General features: G+C 32.3%; 1 protein-coding gene across 6 annotated transcripts in view; it reads right to left on the bottom strand.

The window, feature by feature from the left end:
• LOC125068145 (fibrosin-1-like protein) overlaps positions 1–22,031 on the bottom strand; it is a 52,210-nt gene extending 30,179 nt beyond the window's left edge. For 4 of the 6 annotated variants that reach the window (XM_047677167.1, XM_047677172.1, XM_047677169.1 and 1 more), the window contains exons 1-5: positions 21,437–22,031; positions 8,704–8,826; positions 1,696–1,815; positions 1,252–1,287; positions 133–159 (exon numbers count right to left, since the gene is read on the bottom strand). In XM_047677167.1, the coding sequence (XP_047533123.1) occupies positions 133–159; positions 1,252–1,287; positions 1,696–1,815; positions 8,704–8,826; positions 21,437–21,676 (546 nt within the window). In that variant the 5' untranslated portion in view covers positions 21,677–22,031. The remainder of the gene's footprint in view (positions 1–132; positions 160–1,251; positions 1,288–1,695; positions 1,816–8,703; positions 8,827–21,436) is intronic. The other 2 variants (XM_047677170.1, XM_047677173.1) reach the window with 2 other exon arrangements.
• Between the last annotated feature and the right edge of the window lie 181 nt (positions 22,032–22,212).

Here is a 22,212-nt window from a genome sequence, read left to right as displayed (position 1 = left end):
GACATTTATATCAGACGTTGTTTTAACTTTTCACAAATTCGAAGGCGAAATATACTTAGTTTAATTAATTTACGTTCAAAACTTGGCTATGTAACGGTGTATCCGATGGAATAATATCATTAAAATACTTGCCTTGTCATCGTCGCCTTCACTATCACACTGCAAAAGAAGAAAAAGAAAAATAAGAACAAGTGTCAATCACATTGTAACATCAGAAAGCATCATGCATAATAATTTGAAGGAGTCTATTGAAGCGAAACAAGCGAACATCAGTTATTAAACCAGCAATTTATAATAAGTTAATGAGTCATAGATCAACACTAATTACTCGTCATCCAAGGCGGGATTAAATACGCCTACCTCTGTGATATAATCAATGTCTACTCATTTGCATATATCGGTACACCCAATACTATATATTAACATATAATTAGTTATCCAAATTATCATTGGCGTGAGAATATTAATGTTTAGATACATAAATATTATTATAAATCAATTTAGATAAATGAGGTTTCATATAAATACAGCCGTATACATAATTCAAATTATTAATAGAGACTTCGAAGAAAACATGAGTTTCATTATAGTTTAGGCTGGCGAATAAATCTTTGAATATTTACGAAGTTCGCGTCGAGGGAAACAACGGAGGGATCAGACGTAGATATTACAATTTCGTATAAATACACAACATGAAGTATTCAGGACGCAGGTAAAGTTACGAGTACGTAGTGTGCCTCGACAAATCTCGTGATTTAGGTGCTATACGTGCCGAATATCGAACAGGGACTATATGTTGCGTGATCGGGGTAAATTTGCACGCAGTAATCGAAAATTATTGCTTTCACCTTTGAACAACTCAACTCCTCTAATGAGGTTCACAACTTGCTCATGTTTAGAAAGAAAAATGAAATGCCGGAGAGACACCCTGTTTGTTTATTACTACTTTGAATATTTATGAGATCATAAATTATTTTGATATATTTTCAATCATCATTCAACTTTAAACAGAGTTTGACATTTAAAAGATAAATTACGTGCCTACGGCAACTGATTTCTCGATAAAAAGTTTTATTTATAAAGAATATATATTATACAGATAAATTTGAAATTCTTATAAAGAAAAATAGAAATTCTTATAAACGAATAAGGTATGGCAAGCATGCTGATGTAAAAAGCGAAGTAATCAAGCTCGTGACGTGCGGTTCAAATATTTGGGCGCAAAACAAGGACAACATTAGGTATACTCACGATATAGCCTTTTCCGGAACTACAGCGGCTACTGGCCTGCAGGGAGAAAAAAAAAGCGAAGATGTGAGTCGACTATTAAGTCTAAAGAAAACTTATCCTAATTGCCATCCCCTTAAACGTCGAGATTCGTTATGACTTCTCAATATTTTTTTTAGTTGTAATTGATATTTTATTTATGTTTGCAATATTTTTAAAGTAATAAAGTCGTACTCTTCGTGTGTAAGGCTGGGAAAGTAGCATCGGCAACAGAACATACAACATCAAGAAACAATGAACATGCATCTTAATAAAAAATAATATGAGTGTTACAACAACGGACACCATCGGAATACATAAATGTATTTTGAAAATATACACGTAATGTGAAAACGAGTAAAGCATTCGAGTCGTTGGACACACATGATATAAGTAATATTTTTTCAAGTTACAGAATTATATACATACGTCGCTAAGACGATCGCGGGAGGAATCGGGATCGCGGGGTGCCACCGAACTGCCCGTGAGTCTTTCGGATGCCCTTCCACTATCATCCGACGTACCAGCGTCTTGAAGCAGCGTTATACCCTGCAGAAGGAGTACAGAATTATCCCACTATTCGACAAAAATAAATGTAATACTGCACATCCAGCAAAAATCTAGCAATGTTGGAAGGAAATAAATTCAAAATTTTTATACAATTTAATTTTTATGGATGAGGGCATAAAAGCGTTTTACGCTGCCTTTTAAAATTGAACGGTATATGAGATATAAGAAAATTTGATAAGACAGGGACTCAGCCAAAATGGGCCTCCCTATAACGTAACGCACCCCGGACTTAACAATAAAAAGAGCATCCCATTTATCACATTTCGCGTCTATTTCACGGGAGGGTTCCGAAGACGAAATCGGGGGGAAGCAAATCTGCCCAACGATGAGCGCTCGACGGGACGGATAAAAGAAAATAAAACGACTAACTCTCTGTAAATGGATAACTCTCCGACCGCCCTCGCTCAGTGAACTTCCATGTTTTTATTACTTAGGATAAGTTAGTCCGCAATTTGATTTTGCTTTCCTTTTTCAGTCATGTTCTTTATGTTTAAGAGAAAACTTGTTACACTAAATTGACAGGACGCCGTTCGCTTCTATTGCTAATATTGCTTATAAAGAAGTTGATATTAAAAAATATGAATAAATTGTTATGAGGTCATTTAGTCATTAATCTTATTTTTATGTAACGAAATTTAAATTGAAGTATATCATTTCTTACGGCTAAAAGGAAGTTTTAAATGATTCCAGTTTAATTTTAGTCGTAGTTTATAATTCGCGTTGTATAAATTTAGAATCACAAAATAACTGCCTTTTTTGCCCACTTAATATATTGTTACTGTCATCTTAAGTGGCAGGCAATATATAAAAACATAATACGATCCATTCCTTACACAAAAAATAACAATAAGACATATGTAGTCGATTATGTCCCCATTCTAGTGTAGGGGATTCCTTTACGAGTTTTTACATAAAAGAGATAAACAAAAACATATATTAAATTAATCCACATCGTGTAGGCGAGTAAGATCCTACTAATCCAGGGTGGATCGTGTTGCGCCGGATGCTAACCACATAATTACTTTTGCTCATTACATCGCGCCCTAATTATAATGAGCTCTCACGCGACCCTTTCTCCTCAAAAGCGTTCCAAGAATGAAACTTAGCATGTTAACAATTAAATTTTAACTTTATAACCTTTAAATGTTCACGTAAAGTACAATCTTAATAATAAAACAGTACAATATAAGAGAATTGTTGTGTGTAAGGTATAACGAGGGAACGAGTTATTACGATGAAATTGAAGTAGACGTTTGCTGTTTACGATGCTTGCGCGATTGTAAGTTTTAATGGAGGGTGGCAGAGATTCAGTTTATAAATGGCATTCCGGTCGGTTCAGCAGCGGCGGGTGGCAGGCGGCGATGCCCGACCGACGACACGACCGCTAATTGAAACAACGACCGCTGCCGAACATTACTTATTCATGAGGACTCCATATGGCGGCGAAACGTGACCAACGCGATAAATCATTCAATTACATTTTTCATGAATACACTTCTATTGTGCATCAAATAACCCGAACGTATACGTTTCCCAATAACAATTTATTTAAATTTATATCAACAGGATATTAAGTAACTTTCTAGCTTACAGAACACGTAACCGTTAACATTGTATTTTTCATTTACATCACGCTTTAGCAATAACTTGTTAAAAGCCATTTAAATATAATGGCTATATTTTATTGCATGCATGTCTAGATAATATCTGTACTAAGCGTCGTGTTTTAAATATTAAGGTTTGTTGTATTTCGTCTCCGTTCATCGTTTAATAAATTAATTAATGAACTCGGCTAATATATTCGATGTGTATGAGCGATTAATTGTATCGACGCGTTAAATATGTCATCGTGGAGTCAAGAGCGGAAGGAGGGCACGTCGGCGTGTACGGTGACGGCAGTGAGGTGGCAAGGTGTGGTATCGCTAAGTGGCGCGTTGCATAATTTATTTATGTCGAGGCACGTAACTCTCTTGTTGGAACTTGTCAACGATACCAGAGTCCTTGATACTATACACCAAGCTACTGTAGTCAGTGTAATTGATACATTCAATTACTTATAGATAACAGATACTATTATAAGTCAATCAGACTTGTGAGTTTAAATAGTAGATATTATCATAGCATTTATTTGAAACCTTTGTCTTGATTAACATTGAATGGATTAATTAATATGTTACAATTGACCTTTTTTGTAAGTCAAGTAATTTATCGAGATATAATTCATTTTGTTTATATTATATATTTTAGTTATATATTTTCTATTATTAGTTTTAATAAAATTAAATGAAAATAAAGTAACAATTCATTCTATTGTTAGTCATTTATTTTTCAAACTAAAATTACAATAAAACCAAACAGTAAATTAAACTTCGTGTTTATCATGTATGTCGGGTATTTAAATATTAATTCACAGTCGACATCTGGACGTTTCACAAAATGACCAGACATACAGCAGGTTTTACTTTTAGTAAGGTCATTTTTAATAATTCAGACTGTTTTTAAACTCTGAATATTTGTATTTTAATTGAATATTTCTAGGAAAGGTTCTTGATAGAACATGTTTATTTTATCAAGGTTCATTATGCTTAGCTACAACGAAAACATAATAATGAAGGTTTAGTACAAATAAAATTGATCTCTTATTGTCATATAATTGTATATGATACATATCCATTAATTCTATGAATATAAAAAGTAGCAACATATCCTAGCGCCAGGTAAGGTGATTCTAAGAAGATTCTCAGTTAATTTCACCACGTTGTTCAGTACAGGCTGATGAATAAAAAATTAAATTTTTACCTTTCTCGATTTTCAGTTAAAATATACATATTTTATCTAATACGTTATCCCAGCTCTTGTTCTTGGCTTTGTTTATATTGTAATACATTTGTTTAAAATATTACTTGTGTTCATGTGAGTCCTATTTAGGTACAATAACTTAGGAACAAACGTAGAACAGAATGTCATTTTCGCTAAACATTTACGAGATTGCTCAAAATAGAACTGGCGTAAAGCTAAAGGATTTCCGATTTGTAACATTGAAGTTATCACGTTTTAATCCGGGCACACAACATCACATCGGATCAATCAGACTGAGCGTCGGCGTCGGCGTCGGCGTGAACAGCGCTCGTCGTTAGCCCGCGGCGCTGCTAAATGGAATTTCGCGACAGACCGCTCCGAGATTAATATTACACTGCGGAAAGCCGAACTAATGGAACTGTGATTGAATTAACATTTCCATTGCATTGTGGTTGATACGCTAACTAATTTCGAATTTAGTGTCACAAATCGAAATAGACTGTTCAAATGTTCAAAGTATCGTATGAATACAATACGATATATATAATACGGTCTAATTTAGTTACGTGAATATTTAACTTTGTAAATTAAAGATAAAACTGTTCGTTTGAATTTTTATTACGCAACTCATCTTTATTTAAGTACTATTTAGCAACTTACGATATAATGAACATTTATAGTTAACCTCGTACCGTTGTTAATATTTCTCGTAAATGTTAAATTATTGCATTAATTGTCTTTAGCTGAATAATAATGAAGGTATTTTGAATAATTAATAATTCATCTCTCGACATGATTCGCGATTACGTTATGGTATTAAATTTGATGGAGAGATTACATTTTACAAGTAGTTATTGTTATTATTAATATTTTTTAATATATATAAATTACTTATAAAACATCAACAAACAAGAAAGACCTCTTTCATCGTCTTTTCATTTAATCATACAAATTTTCATATTTTTTCCATTTATTAGTGCGTTTTTAGCACCTAAAACGCAAACTATCATATATATTCGCCTCGGTATACTAAAAATGACATTTTAAACGAGTCAATTTTATGAAGTTAAGATAGCACATTATAAAACGAAATCTCTTTAAATATTTAGTTTCTTTGACTTGTAGTTTAAGCTCTGTCTAGATGATAATTAGGATTAATGTTATATAGGTATAGAAAGTATTATTCGATGTTTTATAAAATATCTTTTAACCGTCTAATGAAAAATAAAAGAACTACCGTACGTTTCATATATTACCGATAAGGTAAATGGAGGGCGACGTAAGCAAACTGCAATATCGAAAGAGGGAATAAAAACATTTTGGCCGCAGTCTGTGGCGAGTCGCCAGCTCTCAGCGACAACACAATAAGGATGCGCCTCTGTCGAAAGCAATCAACTCGTGTTCACTTCACCGCAACCAATTTTATACGGAAGTACGTTTGTGCTCTATACCTATTGATGTCTGCATTAGATTTGAGGTTAAATTTATTTGTTGGACAACAGGCTGGTGGTATCTTTTATTGGCTGTAACAACTAGTGCTGTATTCAATTGAGTCAGTTTGTTTAGTGAAGTAGTGAAACATTTTATCGTACCGTATATTCTACCTACACCATATTCATACGTGAATTTACATTTTAATTTCTATAAAATTCAATAGTTACATGATAAAAAATAATTTAAAACTTTATAAACCGATAAAAAACATTCGCTATGTAAAAATGAAAGCGACAGGTGAAAAAATGCTATAAATATTTTCACAAATAATAGAAACGGTATTTTATTTCCTGAACCGCTATCACACAATTATTTCGCTGCAATTCCGTGCCTTGATAGAGTTTACTCGAATTTATAAAAATGAAATTCCGTTTTACATTTTCACTTTTCACCCTCATATTTTACGTGTCTGATACCGAAATGTTTGCGTGATATATGTTTGTTTTATTTTAATATATATAAATGGAGTAAATTCAACAAAATTTGTTTAAATATACGGAGCGGACAAAGTGTAAAATTGAAATATAAATTCAATGGCAAGTTATTCTGGTAAGAATTCGAAACACTATCTCACAGGAGAAGAGGGCGTAACTTAATGATCGCGTAGTGCGCTCCGGGAGACTATTCTATTTGACGGCAAATTGAATCTGTGAGGAGCTATTAGTCGACACCGCGACGGAGGCGCTATGCTTCGCGTCTTGTACGTGGCAACAATCTTGGACGTTTTACTCAAGTATTATAGATAAGAATGTTTTTTTTTTTTTAAATTTTAAACTCTAAGGGGGACAATCGAAGTTATAACTTTGTATAAATTTTATCCGAACGAAGTCGGTAGCAGCTAGTTAAAAAATAATGCTAAAAATTGTATTGATAAACATTAACAGTTAAATGAATCTGTAAATATACAACGATTTTGTTTCACAATAAAAAACACCAAGTCAAAATTTAGCTGTACGGAGGCTTCGATATAATTTATTCTTTTCCCGAGAGAGCAAGATTTTCCGCTTTATTCCAACAACAGCACAAGCGGTGGGAGGCAAATTGGATGGGATTGCGACATATCTTGGCTCGCGGCGAACCGACGAAATGTGGGGGTAAACTGCTCGCATTCCGCCAAGCACTCCTTTGGCATCGGGAGAAACGTGAACCTATTTAGAGCTTATGTATACAAGGATACTTACACAAGGAAAATCTTTTTAATAATAGCAATGTTCTTTTACACAAGAAAGTAACACAGAATATTATTTCATACTGTTGAATCGACTACTAATCTAATTTTATAAAGAAGTGGGTTAAATTATTATTTTACTAACTATCAAGAGTTTAATTAAAGCCGTAAAAGAATAATAAAAGTTTAATCAACATTATGCTTCAATTACGTGTCACCAGACCATTAAAAGAAATAACCACATCCACATCGATATTTCAGCCTTTGTGTACGGCAATAATGAGTCAATTTGTATAGGCACGAAGTATAATGGTAGAGACGATAGGTAATATCAGCCGTCGCCATGCCCGGCTCTCCGGCATTTTATTTTAATATCATGTCGAATGCACGCTCCCGACTATCCACAATTCGCCCCATCCTAGCCAGCTTTATCCACTGTAATATTCAAGCGCATTGTGATTCACAAGCTTCCGTCTTGCTTTTCTCACTGCAATCAAGAATTTATGCAAAAACAACGTCTTCTTTTTAATCTCCAGCCCAAGGTGCTAATGAATACCGTTTTGTCGAGCACTCGAGCGAACGCTATTCAAATATGAGATGATTAACATAATATAGTAATTTAAATAGAGTTATTATTGAAATTGTAATAACATGAAAAAAGTTTTATAGGTTCATTTCATTGACCCTGAATTTTATTAATCGTTTCAAATTTATAATTTTATTTTCGTCGAATTCAAATATAATAATTGGCTCTGTAGTTGTTATTAGCGCGTGTTCAAGCGTTGAGCATATTAAACAGTCTATATAAATTGACAAGTGGAATAATAGTTTACGTTTGTACATTTTATGTGTTTGGCGAGAAAGCACTCCGGAAGAAGCACGTCGATGGCATACCGATTTAGACCGGCTGCATTTAGACTTGTGAGATCACCAAACACATTAATCTCTGATGGATACGGTCAGTGAAAAGTAAAAGCGATGCTTTACGTAGGCTATGATCGTGATACGGACAATTGAATAACACCCACACGCATTTATACGGCTTGTTGAGAGAGGAAGTGTTTACCTATTTGACCGAGTTTATTAATACAACATAAATCATTACTAATTCGCAATGAGCTGTTTATGGACGGGGCGTGGTACTAGATACATTTTAAGAACGAGACGGAGAACGAAGATAACAAAGACATTAACAATTCATGCTTAACAGCGATATTATACACATTATTGATTTATCACATGCAAGTCTAGAAGACATAATGGTATAAGCATTAACCATATCGTGCGGAATTTAAAGCAGGCTCCATTTACGACATATTTACAAGTCTTGCTTTTCATTCTAACATATTATGTTAACCACATAGTGTTGTTTCAAATTTCTTGCACATGAAACACTCATAACTTACATGTGAATTGACGTTGGCGGTTGCATGGTTGCGGGTTGCATCGCCTGCAAGCGCAGCCAACGGTAGTCTTGGTTTGGTTGACAACGCGTTGGTACGAGGTGAGGAAGCGCATTTTACAGCAGCCTGAGGAAAAATAAAAGATTATTTAGATATATAAATTTTAACTTTGGATAAGTACATTATTTATTTAATTCGATGGATGAGTCTTAAGCGTCTAAAGGCCGATTTTAATGTTTATTACTAACTAGCATTGCTCCAATTTTACTCGCGTTAAATTTGGATTAAACACTCGGTTTCATAATGTTTGCTAATGTTTATGTCAAGCCTTAATTTATATAGCTTATAACATATATTTATAAACTAACTAGTTAATGTAAAAATGACTATGCAAATCAGACAGGCGATAAATTATTTATATTAGCGCGTTCTATCACAAAAAACTTTAAAATTTTAGGCTGTGTGTAATATAAATTATATAAATATAGATATTCCGTGGAATATTATATTGAAATAGTTTCCATTTGAATTCAGTAGTGCAAAATAAATCTAATCGAACAAACTAACAAGATTATTAAATAACATATCCCATCAAAAACATAAATGTAAAAATGAGAGCCAAGTTAAATATTATGATATATACCTTGGTTGTTGTCTTCAACGACAAAAGAAGTGAGATCTAAATTTGTGCCAAGTTAATAGTCCTTTCTGAAATTTATTTATAACTACATAAAATATCATTTCTTCTTATAACTTGGGGTAATATATTGTTGCCTAAGGTCTGACTTGGCTAGTTCTCATATACGAATTATATTATAGCCTTCGTAAGTTCTAAGCCTTTACAAATGAATTATACATATATATTATTGCACAAATTAAGAACGAAAATATTCAATGGTATCTGGTTAAGATTCATGTTTTCTAGTGACTGGACCATCGCAGCTCTTAATGTACGTTAATACTAACTAAGCAATACAGAGCTGTCCTCCATTCTTCTTAGATGTTCTGAGTTATAATTTGTTATTCTAAACACAAACTACAAGTTGTGTTTATAAACATATAAGAACTAGCCAAGTCAGACCTTAGGCAACAATATATTACCCCAAGTTATAAGAAGAAATGATATTTTATGTAGTTATAAATAAATTTCAGAAAGGACTATTAACTTGGCACAAATTTAGATCTCACTTCTTTTGTCGTTGAAGACAACAACCAAGGTATATATCATAATATTTAACTTGGCTCTCATTTTTACATTTATGTTTTTGATGGGATATCACTACTTTTTGTATATAAATTATTAGTAGGTACTTATTAATAACAAAATTAATACCAAATGGTTTTTGTTAAGCTTGCTGACATCAGCAAGCTTGCTCGATACTGTTCTTCCAAGCAATAAGGATCCCCGTTTGTAGCGCTAGAGTACAAACTTAAATCATTCCAGTTACGATATACATACTCTACTACAGTCTCACGAAACCTATTTTATTGTTGTATACTAGTATACTCAAACAAAAAATATGCAGTCGAATAGACTAGGCAGCTTCGGAAGGCATTGAAATAATTCTTATGAGCGCGGTTGCCACTCGCTCAGACACGTCCGCGTTAAGGTTTAATCGCAACGCTCCTATCCCGCTGCTCCGGCGTCGCGTCGTGCGCCGTGTACCGAAATACCTATTATTATTATTATTTTAAGTAAAGTATAATTATTTTGCACCATTGATATGCGCTAAATGCTAGTTAATAACGTAATAAATACGAAAGTCAGCTATACTCAGAAGTAATAAAACGGAAATATTTGGATATAAAAAACTTAAGGGTGGTATTCAACTTGTTATATATTCACGTGAAGACCTTAAAATCCACATTAAGACCGGCTGTCATAAGTTTTGATTGATGGTTCTTACATCATTTTTTTTATTGCAGTTATTACAGGAACTAAGTATATAAGTGTTCCTAATAGACCTAATAAAATGAAAAATTATAATAAAATGATAAAAAATTGCCAGTTTCAGATTTTTTCCTTTATATTGGCCTAATTATCTACCTGCATGCCAAATTTGAACTTTCTAGGTCACCTGGAAGTAGGATATAGTTTTGATCTATAGGTCAGTCAGTGATAAAAATGACGATTTTTAGATGTTAATATCTAAATAACCATTTGAGATGCGTTTATGAAATTTGGAACACATATGTATCTCACGAGTCTCAATATATGAGCCAAATTTGACACATTTATGTCAAATAGTTTTTGAGTTATGAGGAGGTCAAAAGTGGTTCCAAATGGTTCGTGTAATATTACACACGGTGCTGCTTGCCAGTTCTGTTACTAGAACTTGGCTGACACGCTACCGCGTGTCTAGATAAATGGTTTCAAGTGAAACAAAAACATAATTATAACTAGATATTTCGGTTACATGCAAAACATTTTACTATTAAGTTACAACGTCAACGTTCACAAATATTGTCTGACAACATAATCATTTTTCAATTATAGGAATGTCAACGTAGTTTAAACGAAATGGGTGCAAAAAGTACTATACTTTATTATTAGTATATATATTTTATGTGTATAATTAATACATCTGTTTTAAATAAAACAGATATGACTTCAAAGTTACATTATGCAATTTAACAATTCAAACAATAGCATTTGCAAAGAAATATAAAATATAGCTTACTTAATATAACATTAAATAATAAACTGCACCCGTGCGACCTCAGGACGTATCGCTAGTTTAACATTTAAATAAAAACAAGAATCATTTAAACTATCTTTAAAGAGGTCAAACAGAGAACCTAAAGAAGGAAAATACCTTTTAAGACGAAATAGCTAAATAAAAACAAAATAGACTGAGTTTTATAAACGGACTAATTGAATAGTACATTTGAATGAAAAACGCTATTAAGAGTCATTAAATATAATTAAATACACAAATAGGGCTTCGACATTAAACACGATTGTTTATCACAAACAATCATTAGCACGGTAGCTATAATCGTTTGAGTAATCTTTTGTTACAAGACTATTAGAGAATAACGTCGTCTTGTATTCATTCTATATATAAAAATAAATGTTTTTTTTTTGCCTTCAATTCATAATTTAAACATATCTATTACACATTTTCAATATACGTAATAGACATGATATAGTACTTTCTAGTTATCGAGAAAAAAAAACTAAGAATGTAATAATAAACGGAACTGTAAGAGGATTTGAAAAGTTTTATAATAATGTGAAGCGCTGAAGGCCGGTCATAAATATTCATAAAATTGTTATTGGTTTCTGTGAAGTTTAAAAGATAAAACGTATTCATAAAGTCACTATTTATTCGTCAACTTTATCGTCAAGTAGAGCATATGTCGATTGGAAATCAACTTTTATTTTTGCTTTATTATTTCTAAAATATACCTATAATGCAATAACATTGTTCAAAACAAATAATCGTATTTTAATATACAACAAGTTATATTTCTTGCTTGTATTATATATGCGATTAGTTGGTAACAAAAACTTAAATTAGATATAAGATCATGTTAATTAAGTCAAATTTAAATAAAGTGTAATAATAAGTAAGTTTGTTAGTTTACCTTAAGTACTTATCACAAACTTGTTTTTCACAATCTTTAAGTACACTTTTTACTAAGCCAACTTATCAAGATGTTTTTACTTCAGTAATTAAATAAACGATTTAAATAATACTATTAACACGTAAAAAGATTCAGAAATAGCATTGAGGTGCTAATAGTTTATTTGGTTTAAGTTTGATGAATAGCACAGTATCAATTATAGACAAAGAAATGTTATGGCAAAGATATTGAGATTTGTTTTTCCCACGGGCCAAAAGCAAACGCTGGCAGAGAAATAGCTCAACCGATTTCTGCGAATCCGTGATAACTTTTTTATGAGACTAAAATGAATTGTATATAAAATCTTTTGTGGAAACCACATAAAGATCTCGAGAGTATTGTATTTTCGTCACAGTCGCAGAGGGATTTATAACTAATAACATAAAGTTACCGTTTTTATTGAGATTTTTCGCATTTTTTCTATTAAATTCACTAAAAAGTTTTACATACTTATAAGCATTGTTCGCATGTATGCGTATCATTTAAAATTAAACTATACGTTAATGATAAAATAATTATTTTAAACACGGTTTCTAAATAAACGAGTAAAATTAGATATGAATTTAAAATGGAAAGTATTCGTACTAACCCTCCATTATATCGTCAAGAGTGTAGTTTAAATGAAACATAATAGCATGTTCACAAGACGTTGTCCAATAATTAGCATCGGTCAATAACTCAGTGGGCCGCAGCCCGCAAGGTAATCACCTGCCTCCTCAGCTAGAGTACGCACGCACGCAGTCACACCTCGTCGACAACGGTCATTTACTCTAATTGCTTCACCGACAACAAATTAATCACCGATGTGACAGCTCCGATACTAATATTATGAAGAAATAATGGCCTCTTAATGGCTTGTTACGGCCAATTTGTTACTTGCTACTTAGCATAATTTTAATAAATCAAAGGGATCGAAACACAAACGCGTTAATTAAATAAACATAGCTTCGATTCGATTTCTGTGATGAGATAATTTTTTTGTTTGTTTTGGGGATATAAATAACATAGTTTGTATATTATACATGGATGATAGGTATTTGTAAACGCGCTGCTCCAATGAGATAAATTGCGAATACCCTATTTTTCTCATACCCAATATGTGACATTTTCACATTACAATCACAATCGGAAAAGATAACTTACACAAAAAAAAAAACAAAAAAAAAAATCGTCTAAAAATACCCGTTCCACTAAATTGTATATCGAAGGTATTTTATAACTAAATTGGAACATCCCGAATAAACTTTACCTCGGACACGTCGGATTCCAAGTAAAAACTTGATTTCAGTACAGGTGCTAGCTACTGCGAGCAACGTGATTAGTTATCTAATTTAATTTGCTAATTGAGTTTTTTTGGGTGAACTGTTTGTTATTATTTTTTATATTATTTATAATTTACGGTAGCACCATAAAATTAACAGCAATTATTAGAATAATTTGTTATATCGTTGTAAGATATAGAAAAAAAAAACGACCTTTATTTATTTATTTCGAGTTCCATCAAACAATTTAGAATCCGGGTCGGGTGCTTAGCAAATTGCATTCGGTTTTTAATCCACCGGCAGCCGCGGGGCCAAGCGCTAACTTCAATTTGCCAGAGCTGTTTAATTACCAGCGACACGGCGGGTCATTAATTAAGTCATCAGACAAGCGGGCGTGGGTTAGCACGCCGGATTAGATACTGAACTGCATGGTAATGAACGATTATGGTGCTCTGCTTAGTACGGCACATAATTAACTTATCAAGAGAAACGGCTCTTTATCTTTTACTAAGCGATAGGGGGATTTATATTAAGATTAAATCATCCTGGGAAAGTCACAATAAAATTTTAACTTATCAATTGTATTTTTATACAATACCTAAAAATAAAAATAAAACTACAAAAGCAATAAAAAAAGTGCACACAATATGTTTTTTGAAAACAATTCCGAAGCTCAGCCGGTAGCTGGAATTCATAATAGGATGAACGTTTGAAAAAAAAAACCCGAAAATGAATCGCGATGTAAAAAATAGTGTTATTTATTTAACTTTGTTAAATAAAGTTTGTCTACATATTTTATTTTTAAAGAAAAATGCACATTTTTATTACATGTTTTTTTATTATGATTGCTCGTATTTATTGTATAGAAGCAAATTTTATATGCATAATATAAATGCCTTAGCGACGAATCAAAACTTCAAATTATACCTCGTTTTAGTATCTTCACCAACCCGACTAAACATTCTTTAAGTTTGTTCAACTATAGTGGAGGAAACAATTAAGTGGGAGGGTTGTAATCGAAATATTTTGTAAACGATTTTCGTTGCGACAGTCGCGTGTTCCAGAGCGATTATGTCGCCACCTCGCGCCGCCCCGTGTGGGCGGAAGGACCCTATTTCAACCATTACCCTTGTAAACATTGTAGTGATACGATACAATCTTCTAGACACTTATTATTTCTGTCTCGAACACTTTATGAAAACTGAATCAGGCTATTGTATTTAATTCACTTAGAATCTGGTACATTTGATAATATAATATTTTTATAAATACAGTACATTTACTTTTCTATTAAATGAGATAGTTCGTTTATTAAAATAAAGATGACTGCTATATATTATTCAAGTGAGCTGTAAGTTTTTAGGTAGTAAAAATAATTTATAATACAATGCAATTTATAATTTTCATTATTTAATTCACCGAAACGTTTTTAATAAATATTCTAGCCCGTCACTCTGATCAATGATCTCGTCGATACTTTTATCATCAAAACCTTTTACTCTGCTATTTTATATGTTTTAATAATCTGTTTACTAACGTGTCCCTCTATTTGTGTTCACATTAATCGTATTAGAATTCAATTGCGGGTAAATGGAGGAAAGCTTATTATTTACACCTAACAACCACTGCGCTTTTATTTGATATTAGCTCATCGACATACGTAAAATTATTTGTATGTAATTCTCTAGCAGTTATGATTCATAGTAAAAAAATGTAGTATATTTAAATATATTAGATTACAATTATTATTCTTCATAAAATAATCGACATTGCAAGAACAGAATAACGAGATGTATTTTTTATCTAGCAGATATGTAAGCTTACGACTTATATTACAGAAGGATCTACCAAGGAAGGAATTATCAATGAACTAATTCATTTTTTAATTCTTAATCGTCCTATATGTATTAACAAAACTAAATATTAAAAAAAAATAGGTATAAAATTATCTCGGAGCTAAATACTGAGTTGTATTTCTAATATTATTGTATAATTCACGTTATAAATTTGTTGCTTCTTACGCATTATATATTCTTATAAAGAAAAATCAATGTAAATTGATTTGCTTACATTATCTACATCATCAGAGTAGGAAAATAGTAAAACTATTTTAATCTCCATCGGTATACTTTAGATCTGATACATAAAATAGAAAGTGCAATCTGAATCGTTATCAACCGCTACTTAATGCGATAGTTTTTTTTTATATAATATAAGTATTTAAATTATTGTCATAATTAATTATAAAGAAATATGATAAGACTATTGATAATCTTGGTGGGCCGATATCTCATGAATTGAATAATACTATTATTAGCGATAATATCTTTATTATATTTATCTAATATTAGATACTTATTATTGTATTCGCGACCACAGATCGTTCAAAAATATCTATTGATTAAAAATATACGCTAAAATGGTATTTTTTTTTCTGCTAATATATATTAAAAACAGCTAAGAATTCATTAAGTCTTTATGCGAGTTAATTTAATTCGGTAATAGTTCGCCATAGCGATTGTAAAACGAGGTCGTGATTAACATTCTTCGAAACTAACTGAGTTAATTCCTATGAGGCCGTAAGGCAAAGTTCGCGACGGGAATATTGATTAAATTGAATTACTTCGGACTTCCACTTAATAGTGTTTTTAGTGTTTAACTGTGAACCGACATTCAGGTAAAAGAAGCGGCTGTTACTTAAAAATAATTATTCGCTGATGTAACTTTAAAAGGCTACTCAAAAATATATTTAGCGTTAAAAGGTTTTACTACATATGGTTCGCTTTATAGTTGAGTATTTAAATAATTTGATAAGAATTCAATTTACAATTTAGTTTACCATTTGTTTATAATTTAATTTTATTCACGGTCTAATTTAAGTTTTATAAAATAAAATAATCATTTATGTTATAAAACTAGTTGTTTCATTTTACTTACTATATTCAATTTTTAATTCGGATGATATTTATTATATTATATCTTAATAAAATTTATAGTGTCATTACGACACTTAGATTCTGTATCAATACATACATTTAATTAACACGACGTAGACAAAATTAATAGTCCGACACGATCTCCCCCGCATACTTCGCTAAGTGTATTTCCGGGTCATCAATCATGGGAGATTTATTTGTATTGTCACCAAATCAAAAAGGTACAAGTGGTCGAGCGAGTCTCATAACCAATACTAACTACTGTAAACATTTACTTTGACTTGACGTATGGTAGATGATAATAGGGCGATATATTACAATGTTTATATAATGTCGCGCAATGGACACTAATGTGTGCTAATATCCACTTCACGATGGATAACCAATGAGCAAACAGAGACAAATGAATTCTAAAGATTTTTCATCTATATTTAACGGTGAATGGTACATTAGCGATACGCGTTCCATATTGGATAAATACAATTACACATATAAGTATAAATACTTAGAAAAACAATGATTGCTATGTTTCACGTTGTAATGGTAACATGCACTTAAGAAGCTAATTTTATTAAGTAGTACGTGTTACCGAGTGTATGTTTACGTTGGAAATAACGCTTTCACGTACAAAGCAAAACAAAACCACATTTCTAAACAGAGAACCAGTTTACGACACATTTACGAAGATTGTTTAATAAAACTTAACACTGATAACGAGTGTTTTAGTTACGTTGAACAGAAACTTCAGATCCGATAAGGCATCGTACGCAAGGAACTTTAAATACTACTAATTGATATGAAGTAATAGTAAAACGAACTTAAACTATGTCAAAATAATATACACCGATTATGTATTTTCGATTTTCGAGTGGTTATATATTATGTATAACATTCAAAAAATCTCACTCAAATGCCATTAAGACAGTGTTATTGTAATTTTTTACTTTGTTGTAGAACTTTATGCAAGTTCATTAGAGTATCACACATTCATTACGTGTTCTACGCCCAAGCAACATTGTTACGGAAGTACTCCTTGGTAAGGTTTGAAGAATGAGTATACCAGTGTCATCAGCCGCGGGGACGTAAAATATTATTTCATGTTTGGTGGCGCATTGGTTATGTAAGAGATGGTTAATATTTCTTAATGGCAGATAGTTTATAGGCGGTGATGACCATCCATCTGGTTGCCCGTTCACCAATTTCGCATTCCTACCTACTTAAAACTTAAAAAGTAAAAGGATAAATGTTAAAATTTTACATAATTGCATATTAGTTTTTTTCGCTAGTATTTTTCGAGTAGGTAGTAGTTTTATATAAAGTGTTTTATCGATAGTAAATCATGATAGGAATAAAGTATCGTTATATTTTATTTGTGTATAAATAGATTTGACGGTAATAAATGTAACATTTGTTTCTTATTAAAAGGGTATTAACATATATATTGAGTACCCTTATTCTTTTATAATAACGTATTTATTCAATTAGGCAGTAATATTCCTTTATTGTATACATAATAATGTATTGGAAATACAAGATGACGTTAGCTTTAACATATAATTTTTACAGTCTATATTTTATTGCTCGAAATGAAATAATTATTTATCGGTAATTTTAAATACATTGCATTTATCTAATACTAATAAGATAACACTTTTTGCCCGTGCAACGTAAAACGGTGCAAAATATATTGTCTTCCTTAAAATTTGCATTTGCATAGTTATTGCCTAAGTAAAACGACTCGTGAATTCAAAATTGTAGTAGGTACAAGCGAACACAACTTTCCCCTATACGCGGAGGACAAAGCAATTTTTCTACAATATTCTTAAAAGTTAATGGCGGTGGCTTGCGTCTGTGTGAGTTGCTCTCAAAATGTCTGGATTTATTTTGTTAGGGTATGCACTACACTTATGTTATATAATTTGGCCTTAAATAATTTATAGCTGTTATTAAAAAGTGATAAAAATAATATGATAAGCGAAGTAAAATTACATTAAATATATAAAATTTTACGATAAATATTTTTAATCAACAAACGGCCTAACGGTATTTTATTACATCAATTGAATATCTTTACATGATAACTTTGGAATATTTGCTGACGAGTGCGAAAAGTTCAAAAGGAGCTAACGTGAGAAGTAATAAAATGTAAGAAAGCGGTTTAAAGTTTTCCCAGGTAAGTATTTATGTCACGGCGTGCTAACATTAAGCTCCAGGGAATACTAGAAGGGGATGGGTCACGGGGGTGTTTAGGGGCGCCGAGACACTCGGTCGCTGCTCCGAATCGTAGTAGCTCGTCTTCTAAAGCGACATATATTGATTTTGTACAAGCATACACTGAATCCCGAACCTAGTGTATAGTTGTTATGCGTCTCACTACCGCAGCTTTCACAGGTATTACCTTGTACCGGCTTAAGCCTGAGGCATCTCTAGCGGGGAATCGCTTTAACGGCTTGTGTGCAACGTTCTGTAATAAAGCTTGCAGGTAGGTATTTGCTCCGAAACATTTCGCAAATATTTTTAACAATGAGTTAAACTGCGCTGCAATTTTATTTAGCACTCCATTAGGTAAAACAAATGAAAGTGACTGGTTAATGTACACGTAAATATAAATATGAATTTACAAATACTTTGATAACAACATGGTGAATGTATTAAAAAATATGTTTTTGAAGATTGCATTTAAACAATATTTTACTAGAGTTAGATACTTCAGAAACCAATTAGCTCAGAGGTAATTTTTTCGGCCAACAACTTTCACGTGCCAAATTCAATTTATCTCGGATGTTTATCAGATTTGGACATTGTTAAACTATGAAGATATTTATTTTTTATTTTTAATAGTCTTATTAGACGTCTTGTTCATATACATATTGTACCTTTTTTAATTTCGAATATACTCAAAAAAAACTCGTTCAACAATAAATATTTCCCTTTTACATATTTCGAATTAATTACCATTTTAAAGTGATAGTGGTATGTATTAATTTAAATTATTTAGTCTATTTCAAGAAAAGTACAGGTATAAACAAAAATTCGTAATAAAAATTTTTAATGATTGGCTTTTTTAAATTTTACTAAGTTTATAAAACTGATATAGGTAACTTATAACTACCACTGACTGTAACATTTAAACACGAGTAAAAATTAGCATTAAAAGAAATGTTTTTTTCAAAATAAATCTTCATCGTTTTCAATGATCATCTGTATAATTCATTCATTTATTTATTTATTTTCATCAATGAGGTTATAAACAAAACAAAACGATTACAAGTATAAATATATTATCGCGTTGTTATACAGATTGGAAGCTGATATTTTGTTTATTTCATAGAATCACCTGATACGAAACTGGACTCGGTAAGAATATCGTGGGAAAATAATTACCTACTTCTCTTTGTCGTTTGCCGCTTACGGGCATAAGATGACATGGTCACGCTCGTATAACTTTAATTATTGTTTAACTACTGCTTTCGTCCACGATTAAATCACAATCATTCACAGTGGCACCTAATGCTTAATAATAATTTCTTGCTTATAATTATATATTTGCTTTGTAATAGTGTACAATATTAGAACAATTTATAACACGCGCAGCACATTTGAATTACCCAAATATTAATTGCAAAGTAATTTCGCCTGTAATCGTATTGATAACATAACATGTAATAAATGTTTACCTGCAGATAAAATACATTTTTTCATTTGATATGAACTAAGTTGATATTATACAAGTTCAGTGTAGAATTTGCACGATATCGATAATAATTTTAATACACAAATAGTATATGTAGTATAAATGAAACTACTACATAAAAGAAAAAAATATAAACGAATGAAAAAACAGCGCAACGGCTGTCGGGAGGTGTGTTTTCAATTTGTTCCGTATTTTTTGCACGATAGTTTTTTTATACAATTATAAAGAGAAACCTCATATTTATTAGCCATATGTCGAATCGTTGGCGTAATTTCAACAAAAACCCGTTTTCTGTAGAAAATTAGCTTACAGCCATTGTAAGCAGAAATTGCATAAACGTTGCACACCGCATGTGGTGAATTAAATAGGAGCAAAGGAACCTGTTTGGGCCTATAATATAACCGAGCCACAACGAGGCAGAAACGGCACGCCTGTCGTCATAATTTAGAGCGATAGCGCGAAATGTAGTTTTGTTATGCGCATACGAGACTTCAACATACACAACATATTGTCGTTCCGAGGACGGCGCGATAAATGAGCACAAACGAGCGAAAGCCACTTAGACCAAATTTACACTTAGTGGGAGACCGCGGGTGCACTTCGCCCGAAGAACAGAGCCGCACGCTCCGACTGGCGCCGCGCCGTCAGCTGCTCACATAATAAATACACTTAGCTCATAGATATGCAGTCAAGCAATATTCTTTAACGAAACACACATCAGCAAAAAATTAAATTAATTTATTTCAGTTTTAATTGGTTCCTAAATTTCAATTTCAAAGTATTAGTGTGTAGGGTTCAATCAAGGGTCAATGCACGTCCGAGATGAAGTCTGAAGCGATTACATAGCATAATTTTTTTAGATGGGATAGTAAAAAACAATCTATTGCACGGATAAATAAATACCTTTTAAAAATAGCAATGCCAAAATTCAGCAATCATTTTTACAATGTTTTTTAATTTATTTATTTAAATAGACAACTACGAACGCAATATCTAGTCGTTTCGTTTATTTTATATTGAATAAGAAGTCTGCTATACGAATTATTATCAGCATAAAATATGTAGTATCTCGACTTTAAAAACATGTAAATATAAACAGTTGTATCTACTTATAGTTATAATTAAAGAATAATAAATGATTACGTTGTCTAGTTTCTATTGTTATGGGTTCGTATAGTTGTGGTATATGAGATATTTTATGAATCTAAACTCACCTCGAGATCTTCATATGTGCGAAATGCCATTATGGCGAAACCATCAATGATGTCCTCCTCTCCGAGAGGCTCCCTCGACTTCTTTCTCCTGGCCGGAGGACGAGGTGGCTTTTCTCTCGCCGGAGACTCGTCCTCGCCGCTGTCCCCATCCTTAACTTTACTCTCTCGCTGTGCTTGCATGCGCTGTGCCCGCTCCCTTCGCCTGTTTCTCTGATTGCGCTGCTTCACTTCGTTTTCCATCGTTCGCACATTATTCGAAACACCCGACCACCGTGCTTCACTACACTAAAGTCCGCACTACACTTTTATCACACATGGTTCACCGTTGTTTCTATGTCGAACAAATCGACAAAATACAAATCTTGCACTCAGAAAAGGACACTAGCCGTTTCCAATGGCGGATCATACACCGTTGCCGCATTGCAAGTAAAATGGCCGCGTAGCACTCGACGGGCTGTCTTGTTTCACTTTTATGTAAACGGAGGCATTATTACACTTAAACTAAGGTATAATACAATATATTTTAACAAGAACTAAGACAATTAAAGGATAAATTAGTTTTATACATTATTCTCTGTGTTCAGAATCAGTCAATAGTCAATACAATGAAAGGTGTTGCACGACGCCAACGCTGCGTTGCGGTCGCGATGGTAAACTAATTCAGTGCTGCCAACCTAAAAACAAGTACATTCCGCGATATCGGGCGTCATTGGCAATGTGGCGCTCGGTTTTACTCTTCACGCTTATGATTCGATCTCTTTCTTCGCTATAAAATT

This window comes from Vanessa atalanta, chromosome 13 (assembly GCF_905147765.1).
Source record: "Vanessa atalanta chromosome 13, ilVanAtal1.2, whole genome shotgun sequence".
In the NCBI taxonomy this organism is placed as follows: Eukaryota; Metazoa; Arthropoda; class Insecta; order Lepidoptera; family Nymphalidae; genus Vanessa; species Vanessa atalanta.
Note: the sequence above shows the minus strand (reverse complement) of the source record. Positions and strands in the feature narration are given on the sequence as shown.